The sequence below is a fragment of the Nothoprocta perdicaria genome, unplaced genomic scaffold (genome assembly GCF_003342845.1).
Source record: "Nothoprocta perdicaria isolate Ctin4 unplaced genomic scaffold, notPer1 scaffold_132, whole genome shotgun sequence".
Lineage (NCBI taxonomy): Eukaryota > Metazoa > Chordata > Aves > Tinamiformes > Tinamidae > Nothoprocta > Nothoprocta perdicaria.
Genome location: NW_020454450.1, coordinates 1,118,947 through 1,134,417, shown reverse-complemented (window position 1 = coordinate 1,134,417; position 15,471 = coordinate 1,118,947). Strand labels below are relative to the sequence as shown.

Genomic DNA, 15,471 nt, shown 5'->3' with positions numbered 1-15,471 from the left:
AACCAGAATGAACTCAGTTCTCCTATTAGCCTTTTAAGTGGGCTTGGGAGGGCAATACTGCAGCTTACATATTTTCTAAACAGGGAATCTGTACTAAGGGAAGTAACAGAAGCAGATTTTCAAATTTTGATCCTTCCTCCTACAACTCTTACTGAAATAAGTTGAAGTTTATAGCTAACGGTACTGAGAACTTTTAGAAGAACAGTATTTAATCCACAAGGCTTCAGTTTACAAAATAAAAAAAAGTCTCTGATTAGAAACTAGATAGCCAGCTGTAGTCCATTTTTCTTATTTTTCGTAGCTCTCTTTCCTCAGCTTTGGACAGTTTGCATGTTGTTTCTCCCCAAAAATCCATAGGTATCTGGTCAGCTTGTTCAACTTCAGCAATATCTCTTTCCTCATCTGATTCATCTTCTGAGTCTTTACTTTCCATTTCTACTTCATCAGCAACCTCTTGAGCACTGTAAGAGGAAGATAATGGGTAGCAACACAAATAATGAAAATACAATGTAATTCTGTTCACATGCTATGATAGGGAGGTAAATTTTCATGTAAATTACTTCAAATAAACATTAGGGTTCTGCCCCCTCATCTCAGGCTATTTAAAAGCTTCCGTTGGCATCTCAAATTCAAACCATTTTCAAATAGCTGTTTTTTTTCTGCTTGGCAAGTAAACTTGCCAAGTAGAGTATTTTTTCCAAATACAAAAGCATAGTGTCAGAACAAGCAGACCCAGCACTATGTAAAAAGCAATATTGTGCTATAGGATKGGAAACACTACAGTAGCAGATGAGAATATTCAATAAGGCCATTTTTTAATAGACCTGAAAATGTCACTTGGTCTTAAAAATCCCCCATAAAACCTGCAGTGTTCCTGGAGGAAAAGAACACTTACCTCCTTTAAGAAGAAAACAAAAACCTTAAATTGGCTGCTAACTTGTCTCCAACAAACTCACCTTGAAGTTGCAAGCATATTGTAGAAGAGCTATATACAACCATTTTAAAGGGAGATAATACTCTATACCTGCACATCTGTTGTGGCTTTCTTTTTGGATCTCACTAGGAATGACCTGCATGATGAGTCTCCTAAAAAATCTTTTTAATAAGGACTATCACTTAATGTAAACTGATTAATAAGAAAATAAATCTTCACAGTGGTATATATGCCAGGCCCTTTGAAAAGATCCCAGTCCTACAGCTTCTTACATGAAACTTTAAATAAACAGCTTTACTAACTACTGCTGTTAAAGTACAACCCCTCTCTGCAAATATTTAAACAGTTGGGCCACTAAATTCCCAAATGCTTCAGTAACGAGACCACATGCAAGTTTCTATACATTCCTTGTTATTAGACTTTTGCCAATGTTTTGCTGCTGTGACAAAACTGCTTTTACTCCTATAGTCCAGTAAGAAAGCTAGTAGCTCCAGCAAACACAATGTAACTATATTGTGTGATCATAATCAACCATAATTTTATCATGGGAGGCAAAAACTCCATAGCATTTTCTTTTGGGTAACTCCTGTGGTTGCAAACCATCCTTTTATTAGTCTGTACAAATTCATTACGGCAACTGACACCAGTGACGCACATTTATCTTGGCTTGGTAGAGATGTGAGAWGTATGTCAAAGAATATTTTTTTAAAAGAGCATTTAATTGGCTTGTGTATGTGACAATGTATTCAACTTAAGAGTACAACTATAAACCCTATCCCTGTCATCTCAAACTAGCTATTTTACACTTGAAGTGCCCATCAAACTGGGACTGATGCACTACAGAGCAAGTCTCATAGCTTTGTAGCGCGCACACACTAGTATGTTGTAGTTTCACTGGGAACAACCCCCATGTTCTAAGCACTAAAACTCTTGGCATTAAACAATGCTTAAGCCATAAAAATACTAAAGCAGGAAGTAAAAAAGTGGCAGGCAAATAGAYGATCAAACTTGCTCGATATTAGAGATTTATTCAAAAACATTTCATCTCTGCAATCAAGGTCAAAAGTGAATATCTAAAGAACACTTGAGTACTAAAGCAAATGTTTTCCTAACAATTACCTTTGGCCAAATAACAATTAGACACACAGACTGAATAGCCAGTCTGCAAGTATCTCCTAAAAGCTGATTTTTTTAATCTTAAGAGGTTATAATACATTACCAAAACAGTGTTTTAGCAAACCTATGCTCATAGAAGAAATAGTACTGGAAAACTAAAAAAGAAGATGCACTTAAATCAGTCTCAATAACTAAAGAAAGTTGTTCACTTTTTCTTACCTTTTGTCCTCTTTGGAGGTCAGCAATGAATTAATAAATATGGGACACAGGAAGGAAGCAGATGGTAAAACATGTGCCGGAGTGTGCAGGAGCTAAAGAGATAAGACAGAGGTGTTAAGAAGGCTTCTCTGTCACAGTTCTCTTTGTAAACTTACTAGAATTACCCCTACCTCTTTGACAGCAGGTGAATCTTGGTTGTGTTGACTATGAACAAGTACTTTTCCAAGGTCTGCATCCTCTTGTGATTTTTGATGTCTGTGCTTTCCCAACAACAAGCTAAAGGGGGTCATTGGGAGACTTTCTTCTACTGCCAGCTTGAATAAAAAGAAAACACATCCCAGAATTCAAAATGATAATTCTTTAAAGTAGAATTTCAGGATCAAAGATTCACATTCTATCTCAGGTCAGGTCACACTCAAGATTCCTAAAGTTAAAGAAATTAACTTTCTTTAAGGGGAAATAGCTTCATCCTTTAAAGGTTTCTGCAAATAGTGCACTCATTCTGCTGAAAAACAAGCTAGTATAGATGATTGCTAGGCTTGCATTACTAGTAAGTATAGCAAGTGTAGGTGTAAATGTCTGTGAACCCCATGTCAGGACCTGGTTGAATATTTTTATGGTAAAAGKGAGTTTAATCTGACAAGCTGAACATCATCTGAATTTTGATTCTGTCAGAAGTAACATTAAAAGTACCTGTTTGCTTGATGGTGTGAGCCTTTCTTCTGGAGGCTTTGTGCTAAGGGTTATTAGTTCCTAAAATACAGAATGATGTTAAGCCAACATAGCATAAAAAACTCCTTTCCACATTTCAGTATATTGCCCACAGAAACATCTCCATCTAAAATTCAGTTGAGTTTGAATTTTAGATAAATATCTTTTAGATATCTTTTAGATATTTATCTAAAATTCACTGAATCTGAATTTTAGATGTTTTGGGTGGAAGGAAAGAGAAGATTATAGAGGAAGCTTGAATATCCTGTGAAACACCTGTATAATTAGCAATGAGACAACTTCTGCAGTTTGTCTGACTAAGTTAAATAGGCAATTTTCTTTACAAAGTCACCAAACTATCTAGTTTCTTGCATAAGGCAACATAAGCTCTTCAAAACAAAGAAGTAAAAATGTGGATTTAGAACTTAGGTTCTTTTGACAGTTTACTAAAGATCAGTGTGACTTATGCTGCTTTGAAATCATAGAGAGAAATGATTATACTGAAGAACACTTATTTATCAGCCCCATTTAGAAAAATATTTCTTTGCAGAAACCACTGTCCCTGACTAGCATTATTTCTTACTTGTGTGTTAGTCAAAAAGAACAGCTGGGATCTTCTCAGCCAAAGGTATTTTTCTGAAGTGTTTGTTTCAGGGATGTCTCTTGGAACAAAGACAGCACACTGGATCTTCTCTTTACAWAGGTTTCTCTGGATACAGATTGGCCGTGGCTCATTTGGTTTAAACACAAACACTGTAAAAACAAATGTCTTTAAAGCATGAAGCTTGTACCTTTTTGGATAGCTGCAACTGCTCTGTTGTATCCTAACTGGTAAGGCTGGATAGGAATGCCTTTAAATATTAGTTTAGAGTAACTAGAGTATTAGTTTAGAGTAACTAGAGCTAGATAACTAGTACTGGATAACACAAGGTACCTTTCATGGTATTCCATCAACAGAATATACTTAGAAATTAACTTTTCTGAATAACAGTGGCTCTAACAAAGTTAATTTTACCAAAAGATCAAAACAGGTGCCTAGTTCATTTGAGGTTTTGCAGTTATAAGAAAAGGTCAGCAGCATGTAAGGCACTAACTGCATACTATATCTATTATTGGAGACTAACTGTTGGGAGAGGCATTGCTGACATGTTCTGCTTGACTGCTGCTGTCTGACCCAGCTCAATCCTTCAGACAGGCAAAATATGGACTTTTGATGCTTTTATGGTGCTGAATTCTAAGAAAACCTTTTCTAGCAGTTATGCATTTGCAACTTCACGTTCCAACTTCTACTTGTGAAAGGAGCCTTTGTACTTACAGCTGGAATCTTTAGAGATCCATGAGACAGCAGCAATGTGCTCTGAGAGGGGATCAGGTTGCAGCACTAAGACGTTGAGCTGCGCACTCCACTCCACTGGAAAGCAAACACAGCAACAGGCAGACATGAAAAGAAGGCATTCAGTGCCATCCAGGTGCTCTGCTAGTGAAAGGTCAAAYAGGAAAACACAGCTTCACCTCTATTTCAGGGAAGCAGACAACTTGATTTATACCCAGTTGGACTGGAACACACAAATATTATCAGTGTCCTCTATAAATGCAGCAAATAACTGCATATGGTGTTTCCAATAATCTCTTCAGAGGGTGTTGCCTGTACACACTGAGCCCATGATCACAGGGTAAAATAGTCATAACTGCCATAAAAATAATACCATAGGGTGCTTTGTAGTGGGTCCTCTGGGAATCAAACTGGAATTATTCTTTGTACTACAGTGAACATGAGCATTAAACATCACCACTGTTGCTCTAGAAGAGATTTAAACTGGTCTTACATGCACAACTGAGCAGATTCCAGCAGCACAGAAAGCCATGATCAGTGGCACCAATAAGGTATTTAGAACAGGTTAGTCTCCCAAAGCAGATGTTCCTACAAAGGTAAAATATCAAAACAAATTAACAAATTCAGTTTTTCTTTGCTTCTCCATGCGGTAATGATTTGCAAATCACAAAAACCAGTTAAAGATGTAATTCTGCTGTTAGATCATGAGAAGCTCATATTTTGCAYGCACGTGGAGTGAAAGGAAATGAATCTCCTCTGTCTCTCCCCTGCTGAGGGTTTTATATTTACTTYGAAATCTCCTGTACTCATAGCAATTATAAGTAATTTGAAACGTTCTTATAAGATTTTGATTTCAAGCTATGATTATAAGCTCTTAAATGAACAACAAAAAATTCCTAATGAGTGTTGAATACATTAAAAAAAATCCATATTTAAATAGATTAAGCAATAGAAAGAGGAATATTTTTTATCCTTAGAGGAAACTGAGACTGCAGAAAAGCATGTGACTTGTTTCCACTCCCTTAAATCTCTTTCTTTCTTGAGAAAAATAAAACTGCCTTTCAAATTCTATAAGAAAATGTTTTCTAAAAGCTAGTAAGGGACAGCATTTCTAAATTTAAACTACTCCTTTGAAGTTAGATAATTAAGTCATTTAATGGAGATCTAGAGTTGTTTATATGCTTTCAAAGCAGGCCTGGGAAGCGCTTGCCACTGCACCCAAGCTGCCCAGAGACACCTTCTCATGGGTTCAGTAAAGCTACGCCCAACCTGCCTCCCTTAGCTGTCCTGCAGGCCAACCTCCATCATGCTTCTCAATTTGTAGCCTTAAAGGGCACAATAAAAGCAAAATGGACCTCATGACACACAGGAAGAGCTTACACATATATGTGCAAACATAAGGAAGGTAATTTATGCACCAAAATAAGGAAGTACATATGTGTACCTTTGCTTAACTCTGAATTAACACAAGGCCTGTTTGAGTATCACTAAGGAGGCCCTATATTTTGYTTTAGGTTTTTTTCCTCAAACTCTAAGCACCTCTAATGTTGCTGCAGTACTGACTTTTAGAATCAAGTTTGAGAAGTAGTAAAAAATTTGCTGAAAGAGAAAGGTAAGAGAGTGCAGCATCTTTTTCTTTCAGGAGTTACTTAGGTACAAAGATTCAGGTAGACTTGAGTAGATTAAAAGATGAGTTTAAATTTATCATAAGAAAAATCATCTCCTTGGGTTAGAAACGGTTTAAAATATAGCATATGAACACACTACTAAGCTTAAAGCTAATTATTTTTATTTCACTCACTGCATGCACATAAGAAAAAGCAGGAGCTGCTTCTATTTTTTTCAGCCCTTTCTTTCATCAGCAGATTAATGGTGAGGAAATAAAAGGCTATAATAAATCAGTGTGGGCCCAAAGATGCATGTGAGTGCTGGAGGTACAGTATAAGCAGGAAAGAAAAAGAAAGTGAGAAGTTAATTTTACTTTTAAGAGCATGTTATCAATGGTCTCTTCTGCATATGCTAAAAGCCAAAATGCAGTATTTTTGTTTGAACATGCATAGGACTTTAGTGTGCTATAAACTGRGTAATTCTATTGTTCTAAGTGATCAAGTAAAAGAGAAAAGTCAGGAAAAGACTTACCTTATTTTTCCAGGTGGATGGCAAAACGTACACTTAAGATCCCATGTAAATGAGTCCCATACAGTGACAGTTTCTTCAAAGCTAACAGCAAGCAAAGATCCATCTTCTGAGAAACAGCAGTTGGTAGCTTGGTAGCTGTGGTAGCTGCCTACGAAGTCACAGCTCCAACTCACACTTTGCTGTGCTGCATTGAACAAAGTAGTTAAGTAGGTTCAAGTTGAATTCCTGCTTTCTTTGCATTTAAAGTGTTACAGCTGCAAAATAAGCTCAAAAATAAGTGTTCATTCAGAAGGTTTATATGGGAGAAGTATAGAGATCTCGCTCAAGAAATGTGCAGTAAGCTTCCCGTTTATTCTTTGCTTTGTACTTGAGCAGTGACTCCTGAGTAACATGGGACAATACTCATGTTTAATGTGCAAACTGTGGCAATTGTGCTGTCCCAAAGCGGGTGTTGGATTAAAAGCAAACAAAACCTTTCAGCCCCACTCCCAAACCCTCCTGARGTAGACTCTGAAGTGCAAGAGCTTTTTGAAGCAAGAACATGAATATTCCAGAAAATGTGAACTCACTTTGCACTTGATTGCAACGGAATTTGTTCCCTGTATTTAATACTAAGGATCCTATAGTGACCTGTCAGCATGATTTGGTGTCTTGATTAACCTGCCAGGGTGCTAAACTGGGATAACTTTTCCAATATTTGAAATTGCCTTTGCTCCCGATTATTTCATGGTATATTCTTACCATATAACAATTTTCAGTATAATTTAGTGTGTACCCCAGACTTTCAAAAATATGAAACTGCATGASGAAACAGGGTAAAAATTAGTTCACCCTGTGCTACATTATGCTTTATGTAACAGCTGTGAAATGATGATTGAGACCTAAAAGACTGTAAACAGATTATTTTGAAATGTCTCCATCTAGAGGCACAAGGRGATATCTGCCGTAATAAAAAAATCTTGCATCTTACTCCCTTAAACAGTTCTAAAATGACTGAAGTAAACAAAAAAGCAATTTCTTGGCATAGAAAGGTCACTCTCATGATCCTACGCACTCCTTTAAACAAGGAGCACTGGCTGCTAGTCTTTTTRCTGGTCTCAGGAAGGTCTTTGCTTTTTTTTTTAACAGCTAAGCAATGCAAAATTATGGTAGAATTTCATCAGAAGGGATATTCAGAAAAATGTAGTACTCTGTGCAACAGCTGAAATATATCAATACATGGGACTAGATGGCCTAGCTATAAAAGAATAAAATTAACTGTCAGAACTTCTATAGCATGTTAAAAGATGGTAGGCAAGAGCAAGCTCTATTTTGACCAAGCTTACCCTCAGGATCTGTGTCTTCTACTATCACCCAGGCCTTAAATAGACAGTCTTTGCTAGCTGTTACCAACATTGCAGAGTCATCTTCCACTTCATCTGTGTCACGGAAGCACATGGCTGTTATGTGGTCCTCATGTGGCATGTTTATTCTGGTATTGAGCTTAAAGCTGTAGGAAGGGAMGAAAGTAGAAGTTTGCCATTTTATTTCTTTGGAACTTGAGAAAGATTTCAATGTAGGATGATTCTGGAAGGGGCAGCAGGAATCAAAGAAGTTTCTGCCTAATTAGATAAATGGCTCCTCATTTACCAAGATCAGTTTTACCCTGTCCCTTCCATACTTAAARGGAGGATTGTAGCCCACCACTGAGAAAAGATGACTCCTACTAAATAAGCATTATTCAAATATTCAGCAACATACTTGCATAACATAGAAGAAATGGGTTTTGAAATCTTGAGGACAGCTCCAAAGTTATAATTACCTTTGTGTTTCTTCATCGTAGACCCACAGCTTCAACTGTAATTCAAGGTCAGTGTCATCTCGCTCTTCTACTGTTGCTAACCACTTGCCTTGTGCACTAAATGCAACTTTTACCAAGTCGAGCTGGTTTAGACCTTCCTGGTGGATGTATTCTTGTTGCACAATATCCAACTGCAAAACGACCAAAAATAAATTTCAAAATTCAAGTATACATGTGGAGATGTGTATCGCTCAGCTCTGGAGAAAGGATATTCTGAAAGCACTGAAAACTGACTGGGCTGGAGCATAAAAACTTGCGAAAAAGATACATTATGGCTTGTAAATTCCTCAGTAAGGTAGAATTTAATTTTCCATAAGTATAAGAAAAAAAGGCAAATCTTTTACATAGAGACACTCAGGCATTTACCTTGTAAAACAGGACACTTTCTAGGGATTTTTCAGTGGTCAATGAGTTATGCTTAYGAGTCTCAAAACTCTGTGACAAAGCTAGAAACTCTTCAGCTTGGATTCCAGTCTAATATATAGATGCTGTTTTTTTCCTGTGTGCTATATAATTCTTCRAAGAAATTCTATTGTCAAAAACTTGTCTGAAAAGGTTAAAATTACAGCATTGGTCTATCCAACTTACACTGTAGAGCTGTTTGTCAGTTTGGAGACAGTAGAACTGCAAATGGCCAGGCTCTCCATTCAGGACCAAAGCTTTTGTTCTAGGATCAACCACTACACCAGTCTTGACACTTCTAGCTGGAAACAAAGAGAGATGAWAAATGGCCTAAGATGAAAAATGACATACTTTGTCCATTAAGTGACAAGGTAAGTTTTACTGCATTTACCTTTGATTAATCCTTGAATACTTCTGGAAAATCTTAGATTGCTGCTTATTATTGTAATTCCTGAAGAGGGAARAGTAGATAGTTTTACAAGACAGGTTTTTACAATGCAGCTGCATCCCATGGGAGAAGGAAGGTATCTTGACTACCTGACCTTTGTCACCAATACAAATCAAAATATAGACAATAAATATATATTTTAAAAAACAGAAAAGCCAACTCCATATTCCCATCCTTTCAAAATATGCAAGACCCCAAGTTGAGACAAAAGCTAAATTACAGCCATCTTCATGGTAATTGACAGAAGTGATAAAAGCAAAAATTATCAAGCACCCGTTCTTTCAGGTCAACATTTAATCTGTACATAATATTTAGTTAATTCATATGAAACTAACAGAACAGCTTGTAGAGATTCATACTCTATTCTGCATTAGGTGTTGCTTAAATATGTTTGGGCTTACTGTTGTCTGTGTGTGAGGTGCAATACRAAGTGCCATCTGGTGAAACAGAGATGCACTGAATAGCAGAACCCAAGCGAGGAAGGAAATCCTTCTTGCAGTCAGATCCATTGTGCCACTGAACTAGAACAGATTCAATTCCTCCACTCAGCAGGCTGGTTCCTTTTCAGAGAGTAAGTGTGCAGTTAGTTTTCATTATAAAATCATCAGCATGTATGTTAGTGATACACATATAACCTCTGTTTAAAAAATGAGCAATAATTCCTATTCTGAATCAGAATAGGATTTTTTTGAGCAGATTCTGGCAAGAATCCTTATGTGCCAGTGATGGGGAGGAGAATAAAAACAATATCAGGTTTAGATTTTTACTTCCTCATAAGACAGATGCTTGATGTTATGCCTGCCAAAAACTTTCCCTCTTAATCTTAAATCCTTCCTGGACATCTGTAAATTCTATAAAGTGGAAAAACTCAAAATTCTATTGTTTCATTTTTTCTAACCTGGCTCTGAAAGACTTTTGTACTCACCCTCTACAGAAAAGGCTAGATCCATGACTATATCATGATGCCAGTGCATTGTGGAAAATGTATATTCTTTATTGTGGTAGAAATTCCTCCTGTGGGGGGAAAATGTTGTTCAGAACAGCACTTAAATGCATGGGATCAGTGACAAGAGCACAAAGGGGAATATCAATTTGAATCAAGGGGAATATCAAACAATCAAATATATCATCCTTTGCAATCTCTAGACTACAATTTCATATATGTTTGAGTAATACAAAAGGGAGTGAACACACCATGAAGTTCTTCAGAGGAGCAGTTTGTCTTGTGTATCTTAGATATCCAGTGCAACTTAGAGCTGCAGAGCAGCTTGGCAAGCTGACACTGAACTGTGCAATTCTGCTAGTATGTTCTCACTACAACTCTTCTTAAACGAAATAACAGAATGGTGATCTATGATCTAATACAGATCTATGATCTAGCAGATCTAGTCCAACACTTCAAAGAGATGCTTCAACTGCTCACGAGCAATCATTTTCAAGTAAATTTTGTAGAGCATGGCTTAACATGAATATCTTCCCCTGTGGCATTAAACTGATGCTATACCCTTAGGTCATCAGTACTGCAAACTCACAGGGCTTGCTGTTCTTTGCTTGTAATGGTTTCTGATAGAGGCAATGTAAGGACTAATCAGATTAGTTTTGTTCACATTTCAGTGAGTTTTATGTCTTGGTCTGTGTATAGGCTCCAGGAGTGAAGCAAAATGAGCCTACCAGAGACGAATCTTTCCATCGCYGTGGCCCGTGGCAATACAGTCCTCCTGGGGGTGGCATGCCACGCAAGTGAAGCGGTTGTTTCCACCCTTTGTGCTTGTTGCACTTAAAGAAAACCTTCACAGTAAAGAGAAATAAAGGTAATTATCTGAATGAAAAATAGTATTTTTTAAAAAGAATCCTCAAAGATATCAACTGTTGCATAAAGGCACAATTTAGACCAGGAGAACCAAATAAATCTTCAAGTTCATATTTCTAAGCTGTTATATGCCCTCAAAAATAGTGACAGTAAGGCTAGTCTTAATTATTCCCTGTTATCTGGTAGGTTCTTGGACAGAAGAATGGGACCATCCCCACCAGTATAAAATTAATCCATTGGCCACTGATACAAAATAACACATGTATCATTAGGATAAACATTTGTGATGTAACATTGAAGCTAGAGTTGATGTTTTCATTCTTACCTGTTCATCTGTTTCTGTTTAAAGAAATAAACTTGGAGCTCAAACTCTTTTACTGATGCCACATATTCACCCTGTTAGAGCAAAAATAACAGGACATACAAATTTTGTTATGAAGAGGGCAGAGAGAAATCAAGCTTTACCATAAAGCATTTAACATAGAATATAAACTGATATTAGATAAATAGTATTCTAAACAGAATTGTTATAAACAAAGAAAATTGTAATATGAAATCTAAGCAAAACAAAGTTTAAACGTACTTTTAAAATCTCAACTTCTTTAAAATTTATATAACAGCATACAAGGCTTTYTTATTATTAGTAGTAGTATTAGTAGTAGTTCAATATCAAAAGGTATTTTTATGAGAATCATCTTTCCAAGCATGTATATTTACCAAACTGATTTCTCTGGGCTTCTTTTCCATAGCACTTARATGCTTACTAGATGGTATGAGGTGTGATTTTTGTTGTTTTTGGGTGCTTCGGCAGAATTAATCTTACTGGATTGTTCTACTAAATACTATGGCTGTTTCCAAGAGCTGCTGTAGTTACATTTGTTGACGTAGCCTTTCTAAAATCAGTAATTCAGATGGTGATTAAAAACCAAAATTCAGACTTGGATTTATGCTAGAAAGATTTGTATAAGTTTTTTAATGCTCTATTTAAGTCTGAATATTGCTATGCTTGTATAAAATAATAAGCAGTATCTAGCTGATTTGAGGAGAAAAACACCAAGTAAAAATGTGAGTATACCTCTCTTCCAAATGCAGTGTGCTTGGGTGACTTATCTACACCATCCAAAATCACAGATAATTCTTTGGCTTCAATTTCTTGGCCTGCTGCTTTTGTCAGCTTAACCGATACCAGCTGGAATGAATCTGACAAAAGAGAAAACCATTACGAAAGGCTTTTATAATCAAGTTTATATATGTCTCTTCCAAAAGAGGATTTGTACCTATTATCCTGTCAACAGAATGTATRTTTTGTATCTCAGAACTTTTTATTCCTATTGAGAAATTTTGTAACATTTTTCAGAAAAACACAATTGTTGAAAAGTTGAAGGTTAGGGAGGGATTTTCTGGTGCAAATGTGAAGCAGAAACCAAGTAAAATGTAATATTCTTCCTCTGAAGTGATGCTARCAGAAATGTAGCATGAGAAGGTCTAGTTTATAGCTATGCTTCTCTCAGACAAAATCCTAGGGGGAAAAAGACATCTAGGTGTTTGGTTTAACTGGACAAGTATGTTGATATCTCTTAAGATGGGAGAGGAGTCTGTGCAGTGCACCCTATATTAGAAGTAAGCACTGCCTGAAGATTTGTTGCAAATCTACAACATCAGACAGTGTGTGCTTCAAAAGTGAGGTACTCTTCTAGTCAAATAAAAATACATCTAATTTAGAATGAGAAATGTCTCAGGAGATAAAATGCAGGAGTACAAACATATAAAAGAGTTAAGGAGTATTTTCAAGATAGCACAGTGAACACACTGTTCACTGACATCACACTAGTTAAGATGTGCAAACATTTAAACTAGAAAGATACTTTACCTCTTTCACCACGCTTTGGAATTATAACAAACACAGAGTCCTCAAAACTAGCATGTGTGTACAGTGCAAGAAGTTTGCATCCTACAGTAAAAGTCTGGAAAAACAGAAAAAAACAGTTATTGCATTCAAACACATTTCGCTTTCAACAAAATCAGTCATGCTGTATTTTTACAGTAGGGGAAACATTCATATACATTTTTTGTTTTAAATATAAACCACGGTGTATTTATTTTCAATTCTAGCACAGAGAAAAACAGTTCTACTCTATCAAGCAGGCTTATAATGTTAATAATAATGTTAAACAGCACAAACTAAATATGAGACATCAGATTTAGTGCAAAAAAAACCTTAAGGTACTTTTATATCAAAGCAGAAGAGCAGTCTACAACTAATTGCCTCTTGAAGAGAAAAAGGAACAGCAAGATACAACCAGCAGTCCACATTTTTGTGCCATCGTGTTCAGTTCTATTGGCATAACTAAAATCTGCAGAAAATTTACCAAGAGCTACATTGGACTTCTTGCTGTAGCAAGAGGCTAGAAGTTCAAATAGCAATACACATCCCCTCTCTTTTTCCTAAAGACTTTGTATCATCCCAAATGTCTGTGCTGTTGCTTTTAGTTCATAAAAACCATTTTTTGCCCGTGGTAATGGTTGAACAACAACTCTGACTGATCTGTGACCATCTGCACTGACAACTACAGCAATCTTTTTGGTGTCACTGGGTCAAGAATGATTTTGAACTGTACTAATAGAAATTACAAACTTTAAACCAGAAATTACATACTTTAATGAGAATCCCATCTGTGAAGTCCCATAGTTTAATGGTGCCATCGAGAGATGAAGAATAAAGCTGAGAAGAGACAAAGGCCAAATTTTACATAAACTTACAACTGAAATTTGAAGAACTGAACAATAATTGTGCGAATAGATGAAAATTCAAAAATACAAAACATGAAAGCTCCAGAATGCCTGTAAATAAGCTCCAAAGAAAATACAATGCTATTCTAGCTTGAAATACACATTTATGAAAGGCATAAAAGAAGCTGTAGGTGAAACAGACGTGACGTTGACGCCCAGATCTATCCCACGCTTATTTGCTTCACCTCCTGCTTACAGGATGTGTGTAACCCGTGCATCAGATAGAGTCTGCCTCTGTGTGTAATTCTTGTTTATATACAAACAACAAAAGCAGAGAGGCTGATAAACTATAAGCAGCACCCGGCAGGGCAGGGAAACTGCCCATTGCCAAGGATTCACTGGGGAAAAGCAGGGGCTTGGTCAAATCTGCACCCGTTTCGGACAGGATTCCTGCGTGTCTCCGTCCCTGGGCTGCTTCCGTGCCTGTTTTCTTTTTAGCTCGTGTCCAGAGCTGTCTAAGGTAGGCCTGGCACATGGTGAAACTGGGCCTCGTGTACAGGGCTGCACGCTGGGAGGGATACCAGCCTTGTAGGTGATATTGATTACTCCAAATTCAGTCCTTGTGATTCGCTCAAGGAATCAACAAGAACGTGGCGCTTCCACAGCTGGAAAATCGCCCCTTTTGCCAAGTGCAGTCCATGTGAGGCTATGTGCACTTCTAGCAGATGTGGGCCGTTTACTCTTCCAACCCAGTGGAGGAGGAACACCAATATAGCTTTGTTTCTGTTCTTTTCCAGGCCCCAGCCGCTTCCCTGCCGCGCGGGCCGAGCCCCCGTGCCCACCTGCAGGCGGTTCTGCGGGTTCAGCTCGATGCCCGTCACCAGCTCGGCGTGGCCCCGCAGCAGCCGCACGGTCTCCTCGGTGGCCACGCTGTGCAGCTTCACGAAGTCGCCAGAGGCGCTGAGCAGGTACCTGCGGGGCGAGGGAAGGGAAGCGGGGACCGTTAAACCGTTAACGGCGCCGCGGTAACGCCGCCAGGCGCCATGGCGGCCCGCGCGCGGCCCCGCCCCGCGGTTCCCGCTGCCCCCCTGCCCGCCCCGGCCCCGCTCGCCTGGCGTCGGCGGAGAAGAGCGCGCGGGCGCCGTGCAGGTCGCTGCCCCCGCAGCGCACCACGCGGAGCGCCGCCGCCGCCACCATCTTCCCCCGGCGGAAGCGCCGACCTCTCACCCYCGCCGCGCCGGGGAGACGGCGTCATGGCGGCCCCCGCTACGGCCTCGCTGGTAGGCTAACCCGCGCTCGCAGGGCGCTTCCGCCCGCAGCCAGCATGGCGGCCCGGCATCTCGTCGCCCATTGGCTGTTCTGCCGTGACGAAGGTGGGGGCGTGTCACCAACAGGRCGCCACGCSCCTAGGGCAGGGGTTGGTGGCTGCYAAGTTAAAARTATATGGTGTGACGTAATATTGTCTATTTCTTCTATAATTCGTTGGTTTTCCAAAGAGTGGAGGGTGTTTTTTAAAATTTATGCCTGCTAGTCTTTTGTAATGAAATAAGGGTGTGTGTGTGTGTGTCTCGTTTTTATGTTTTTTTTTTTTTTTTTTTAATTGTCTATAACTGACTTTTTTGGTATCTTCTGCATATAAATTCAGGCAGAACAGAAAGAGCAATGAGTTCACATATTAATTTCCAGCCTGGGGGGTGTATTTGTTTGAAGGAAGGTCACGCTTGGAAGACAGAAGTTCTTCAGCACTTGTTTTGCACAGCAGGATTGTTCCCTTTCTGGGGAACATGAG

General features: G+C 38.5%; 1 protein-coding gene across 1 annotated transcript; it reads right to left on the bottom strand.

The window, feature by feature from the left end:
* Nucleotides 1-188: 188 nt before the first annotated feature.
* WDR75 (WD repeat domain 75) lies at nucleotides 189-14,879 on the bottom strand. Its single transcript, XM_026033733.1, has 21 exons — nucleotides 14,794-14,879; nucleotides 14,525-14,654; nucleotides 13,609-13,674; nucleotides 12,823-12,916; nucleotides 12,028-12,152; nucleotides 11,278-11,348; nucleotides 10,814-10,930; nucleotides 10,068-10,156; nucleotides 9,544-9,702; nucleotides 9,086-9,145; nucleotides 8,881-8,996; nucleotides 8,254-8,423; nucleotides 7,778-7,941; nucleotides 6,453-6,636; nucleotides 4,807-4,901; nucleotides 4,296-4,391; nucleotides 3,564-3,733; nucleotides 2,963-3,022; nucleotides 2,440-2,583; nucleotides 2,270-2,361; nucleotides 189-461 (listed from the first exon to the last, which is right to left on the bottom strand). The coding sequence occupies exons 1-21, from the start codon at nucleotides 14,877-14,879 to the stop codon at nucleotides 254-256; spliced, it is 2,496 nt and encodes an 831-aa protein (XP_025889518.1). The 3' UTR covers nucleotides 189-253.
* Nucleotides 14,880-15,471: the final 592 nt, after the last annotated feature.